The 6,737-nt window shown below is 37.2% G+C and overlaps 1 protein-coding gene across 1 annotated transcript; it reads left to right on the top strand.

The window, feature by feature from the left end:
* The first annotated feature begins 1,198 nt into the window (after nt 1–1,198).
* Nucleotides 1,199–6,737, top strand: LOC146636085 (uncharacterized). Its single transcript, XM_085350699.1, has 9 exons — nt 1,199–1,287; nt 2,377–2,606; nt 3,035–3,399; nt 3,813–3,908; nt 3,994–4,097; nt 4,238–4,346; nt 4,508–4,652; nt 4,733–4,759; nt 6,193–6,737. The coding sequence occupies exons 1-9, from the start codon at nt 1,199–1,201 to the stop codon at nt 6,735–6,737; spliced, it is 1,710 nt and encodes a 569-aa protein (XP_085206825.1).

The following is a 6,737-nucleotide window of genomic DNA, read 5'->3' as shown; positions in this document are numbered from 1 at the left end:
GGGATCAACATTGCAAGTGACCAATCACATTGTTGTGACGTTATTCTTTGGCGCGCCAAGACATTCGTGCATTTATGAAATTCCAATGTTGCAAGGACAATATCAATTCTGCTTAGCGTTTATTAAAGGGTTAGGGTCAGGGTCCATTGATCGGCGGACAGAGGCGGTTTCTCGCAGCTTAAGTACAGATTCTTGTTTTACGGCGATTTTTTCCGAAGTCGCAAAATTATGACATTCTGATTGGTCACTTGCAATTTTGATCCTGGAACAACATTTACTATGTTGATCTGGGAACAACACCAACATGACGATATCAGATCGTGCGCTTTGATTGATGTCATCTAACAGGTTGCATTGGATTTGGATAAGTTTTGAATTGTGATATTTTTACTTCTTTTAAGTACAAGTAGAGTAAAATTTGAGGAAACAAAATGTATATTCACTGCTACTATTTGTATGTCACTTTTAAAAGTTTTAATAAAGATGTTCAGTTTTTTCTGTATTACAGCTTTACTTTTAATGGTGTTTCCAAAACACAGAAGTATATCAGAGAAATGTATTGTAGCTCCACCTTTGTGCATTGGTGGAAAAGTTTCGGGTTTGACTGAAATGAAACTGAAAAACTGACAATGCATTAAAAAGATGCAACAACAGGTGACAGGTCACACAGTGGAGCACCGCTGTCAGGAGCACAGGTAGGCTGCTGGGCAGATAAGTGTGTTTAAGCGTCTTTAATTTAATATTTGTTTTTTTTTTTGTTCTTTAAAAAAAAAATATATATATATATATTATATAACAAATTATAAAAACATCCAGGTTTATTTTTCCGTTAGTAAAATATAAGTGACTTAGAGATTAAAATTCAAGCATTTGACACTAGATTGAATTTAAAAAAAAAAAAAAATCTGTGATGCATCTTAACACATGAAAACTTGGAGTTTCATTTAAGACAACATTTCCTAGGATTTTAATCATTGATTCAAGTTTCACTCATAAAACAGAACAAAGAAATATCGAGTAAATCAGCAACTTTTTAATCATCACATTAATTGCTTGTTAACTCACTTTTATTCCTGCATAAACTAAAGAATTAATAATAAATAAATAAGAATTCATTTTACAATGTGAGGTAAAGACTTTGATATTCTTGAGAAAACCTCAATAATCCAGAAATTCCCCATTTGTAAGCACTACTGCAATGGTGGGAAATAAAAGCTCCCTTTCCACAGGACAAACCTCCGGCAGAACCAGTCCTCCTGGCAAGAAGTGCCTCAACCAGTTGGAGAGGTGAGGAGAAAGTGAAAGGAAAATAGAAAGAGAGCGTAAGACAGGACAAAACACAGGCTGCAAAAGAAAAGACAAGTGAATGACATGCTGCAGTGGTATATATGTGTTTAAGAATGTGTTTAAAAGAAAAATCATTGTGCCTTGGGCCTTGCTTAGATGTTATCTAAAGTCACGTAAATTAAAATACATAACTTTAGACTGCATGTCTAGTGTTTCACAAGTTGTAGAACAGCAAGTTGTTATCATTGATCCTGATCCAGGGTATAGGGTATGTGCACAGCTATGCATGAGTTATGTGTGTAGGTGTGTAGAGAAATGAACTTGGGTTGACTCAAATAAAATATAATAATATCCATTGTCGAACTCTAAAAATAGATTATGCAGACACTGTGAGTATAGTGTGTATTAGAACTGTGATGATTCAATCAGTAACTCAACTTAATTAAAAAACAAATTCTGCATATATGCTTAATAAACATCGTGTTATAACATTATATAGCTAAATGTAGTCTAAATATGCTGTTAGCTACTTCAAGTTGATTTGGATTACTATAAAACCACAAGTTATTTTGATTGTTGCTTTTAATTTTATTTTACTAGGCATTTATTAGTTTATTACTGAAAACTGTTTGAAGCTATAATGTTACAGAAACAGAACTTTCCCTATTTAAATTCCTGTTTTCATCTGGCTCTGTGTGCAAGACTGTAACATGTAATCTGTAACACTAGAGGGTGCCTAATCACTGTCCACACATCTCCAGATTGACATCAAATACTCCATGACTACAATATAAGTGATTTAGAGATTTAAATTCAGACATTTTACAATAGCTGTAATTAAAAAAAATCCTCAAAACTCAAAATTCCCCAAGACATAAAACTTTAGTTCTAGCTCTTTTTTTTTTTTATTATATGAATTTGTATTGAATCACCCTCATGGGTGGATCACAGATTACTTATTTAATTCTTCCTCCATTAAGATTGAAAAAATAATGCACAACGAAAAATAATACACTGTAAGTCAAAATCTACTGATCACATTTTCTGGACAGTGCATGTCTTTATACCTGCTTGTTTGTACCTTATCAGTCCCCTACAGATACTCAACTCATCCAACATGGAGCAACACTTCTGTCACTGCGGCCGGTCTTTCACAACTTACCATGGCCTGAGAGTTCACCAGGGAAGGATGGGCTGCACACCAAAGGGAATGAGGATCCCTGAAAGTGGGCAATCTAGTTTCCATCCTATGCCGGCCTTTATGGGATCTCTAATCAGACGAGAGCCTTCGATGGGCATGTGTATGAGTCTGGATTATAGTGAGTCTACCAATGTGTTTGTACAGTGGTCAGTTTGTGTTGCTACAGGGTCGGGGAGTGACTATCTAACTAAAACTCACTGGTTTACAGTGATAATCTATTTTCATGTTTTAGATAATTACTTTTTTTTAGAATATTTGCCCCATATTTGTCAAACTTACATCAATTAAATCTACAGTTTCATCAAACATGATTTCTTTTTTGCCATCTCCTACGATATTTAATATGTACTATGGCTTGGTTTTTACAGTTTCTGCACTGAAAAAACAAAGACAAAAACACATAGCTGATAACTGATCACTGGAGGATTGTCTGATCCTCCAGTCAGACAACCACAGTAATATGCAGAGTTAGATGTTTAAGTTAGTTCATGACAGGAACAAGACTCTGAAGAACAACATGATAACATTGATCTTCTTTTCTTACAGGGGCTCAAGAGAGACAAGACCGAGAGAGAGAACGAGCAAGACAAGAACGAGAGAGACAAGAACGAGAGAGAGAAGAGCGAGAGAGAGAAGAGCGAGACAGACAAGAACGGGAGATACAAGAACGAGAGAGAGAAGAGCGAGAGAGAGAACGAGCAAGACAAGAACGAGAGAGACAAGAACGGGAGAGACAAGAACGAGAGAGACAAGAACGAGAGAGACAAGAACGGGAGAGACAAGAACGAGAGAGAGAACGAGCAAGACAAGAACGAGAGAGACAAGAAAGAGAGAGAGAAGAACGAGAGAGAGAACTAGAGAGGGAAAGGGAGAGAGAACGGGAGAGAGAGAAGGCTAAAAGGCGACAAAAGGTACTGCAGTTTCAACACAGTGAATATACAGTCATTCATTACCAGAGTTTCATCCTCCAAAACTGAAGCACAAGGTAGTACCTCACAGACAATCCTGTCTGATAATTCCATTAGAAAAAGCACAGAGGTGGAGTTCAAATACTCAGATTACTTGAGGTAAAGCCTGAAATAAACACATTAACAGTTAGGTAATGAACTGGCTGTTTGTCTAGCTTCACCAGGACGTTAACATTTGTGACATGGCTCAGGTAACTAATGCTTTTTTATGACAAACCTGAAAAATGTGTGACTCTAGTACTGGCAAATCCAAACTACGCAGTGACTCATAGAGCTGCTGACATGACTGCTAGTATAAGACTTATAACCTGTATAAACTTTGAGTATTTTAACATTTTCCATTGTCCCTTTTCAAGGAAAGACAAGAAAAGATGAAAGCTGATTTACGGCAGAAAATTGATTCCCGAGACCACAAGATGGCCGAGGTCAAATCATCTGAAATAAACTGCAATGTAAAGACCGCAACATTTTTAAAAAAAAAGAAAATCCTTTATTTTGATATTGCTTTGACGCCGTTACTCTCTTATGGCTATTCAGGGTAGCTTGGATGCCGAATGGCTGGAGATCAACAGTTTCTTCTCAGAGGTGATGAAAATTGCGGAGGATGCTAAAGAGAAAGCATGCCAGACTGTGGACGACAGGTTGGTCCTGTGAGGCATATAGAAGTTAGTCTGTCAGCATCGTTGAAGAACATTTTAACATCGCAAGGATTCTTTGTGCTCCTTTGGTGCATTATGTTTTAATAAAATGGATTCCCACATGCCCTCTCTGTTATCTTTAGGAGACGGAAAGTGAAAAGAGAAGCACAAGATCTCACCCACAAGCTGCAAAGAGAAATTGATGTGCTCAAAAAAGCCACTGATGACCTAGACAACAACCCAGACTTGGAGGTGAACCTCAAGGATCTGAGATCCATCTACTGGAGCATAAATTCCCTTAAAAGAGGAAAAATTTCATTTACAACATCTGTGCATTTTCAGTGTTATTTCTGATTCATTCAATTTAATCATGCCTGCTGTAAGCTAACTTTTACCTTTGCACACATGCACAGCTTTCTCCTGTAACAGGCCTGAAAGAATCTGCTAACTGGAAAACTTTATGTGACAACACTTCACTCTTCTTCGGGACACTGCGAGGTACGACTTCAGCCATGATGAAGCAAATTGGCCAGGAAATAGAAAAACTCGCATCCAAAGGTAAGTCTTTTGGTCTCTCGTGACTTGTATTAATTTAACTTTAGACATACTGCAGCTTACTCAAATGTGTGTTTCCACAGACCTCGAGAGGATTTCTACATTTGCAGGTGTGTATTTAAAAAAAAAAATTACAGCAGTATAAAAACAATGTTAACAGTGAGTAAAAACAGGGAACAGGTGTGCATGTCACAGTTTGCTGGGCAAGCCGTGCGTAAATTATTAAAGGACCCTTTAGGCAGGCAGCTCAGATGCAAGTGAGTTTGTGATACAAACAGATATGACAAGGGTGACCATGGAAACTAAGCAAAACCTAAACTTGGAAATCTAACAGAAACAAACCAGAAGTGGAGATGCAGGGAGATTCAGGGAAACGACTTGGGAAATACAAAGACGAACCAGCTACGCACACCAGAAAACACAGGAGTTATATACACAAAGAGGCAATCAGGAAATGAGAAACGGGAGGAGACACAGCTGGGGAAAATTGGAGCTGACGAGACTGAGAGATATGAAAACAGAATACAATAACCTGAGACACTGACCTTCAAAATAAAACAGGAACTCACACATATAAAGAAACACAGACTTTACACAGAGGGAAACACACAGGTAGGGATGACTAACACTAAACTGAAGAAGAACCAAACCAAAACCAATGAGCTAGAAACCACAACCAGAATATATTATAATAATAGAAAACAAAAAACACTTGGTCAAATGACCCAGGACCATGACAGTGCACCAGATTTTCAACATAAAAGCCCTGTTTTATTTTAAATTTTCCTTTTAAAGGAAAACCAATATGCTTATAAAATAATAATGACATGTTCAAAATTAGACATCAGTTTGATACAGTAAGTCAGTTTTCAGAATAAAAGCCTTTGATTTCAGTTTTAAACATGTTTTTAATTTCTAGAGTTGAATTTGTTCTTTTGCTAAAGTTAAGTAATTTCTAAGCACAATTTAGTATGCACTTCCCCAATCTGGATATTATTTTCTCATGTAATTTTCTGCGTTTGTTTAGAAAATAATGGCAAAGATCAGTTTAATATTATCCAGAATTTATTTATTATTTTTCACTTGTTATCCTGTTGATACCGAGAGCTGGTGATATAGAGAAACCATATAACACAAGTATGTTGTTTCTGAACTGGGTGGGCAACCCATCCATCTTTTTCTTAAAATTCAACAAAATGAATTTGTTGCATTTGAATAATGTGAGAATTGAAATCTAGCACAGATATTAGACAAATAACATTAAAAAACATTAACAATAAAACAAATTAAAGCCCTAGCTGGCTAAGCAACCTGCTTTATTTAGTAAGTCTTCTCTGTTACGGTGAGGTCTGGAAAGGTCAGTCTGATTGGACTCCATCAATACTTAGTGCCATATTTTGGTGTGATGGAGCCCTTTAACAAAAATGTTGATTAAAAAAAGGAATAAAGAGTGATTTTTATGTGTTGACCTATGTGTGATGTTTATAGATCTACTTACCACATGGTTCAGTTTTTTTAATTAAGTGTATTCTTTTGACTGTAGTGGACGTGAAGCTGGACCCGACTTCTGCACACTCAAGTCTTGTAATTTCTGATAATGGGAAAGAAGTGAGAAAAGGTGGAAAAACAGCAAAAGATCCTAATTCTCCCCAGAGGTCTGATATATTTGGAAGTGTCCTGGGGCTCAACAGGCTGAAATCAGGGAAATCATACTGGGAGGTGGAGGTCAGCAACAAGACTGGGTGGGATGTGGGTGTGGCCAGATGTGATGCTTACCGCAAGGGGAAATTTTTAGTGACCCCTGACAAAGGTTACTGGGTTATTGTCTTTTATGGAGACAAAAAATATGCAGCCCGGACAACACCGCCCGTGCACCTTCCATTTAAAGGGAAACCTCGGAAAGTCGGGGTGTATGTAGATTATGAAGAAGGTCTCGTGTCCTTTTATGATGTGATGTCTCAGTCTCACATCTACTCATTTACTGAGTGTTCGTTTGGTGGTGAGATCCTCCCATACTTCAGTCTCCATCTGAAACCAGATGAGAAAAACAGCGATCCTTTGATTATATCTGCTATGGAAAAGCAGTAG

This window comes from Diplotaxodon limnothrissa, linkage group LG3, assembly GCF_057381915.1.
Source record: "Diplotaxodon limnothrissa isolate DT_005_m linkage group LG3, D_limnothrissa_male_GT1.1, whole genome shotgun sequence".
In the NCBI taxonomy this organism is placed as follows: Eukaryota; Metazoa; Chordata; class Actinopteri; order Cichliformes; family Cichlidae; genus Diplotaxodon; species Diplotaxodon limnothrissa.
The sequence above is the reverse complement of the archived record's forward strand: the minus strand, read 5'-3'. Positions and strand labels throughout refer to the sequence as shown.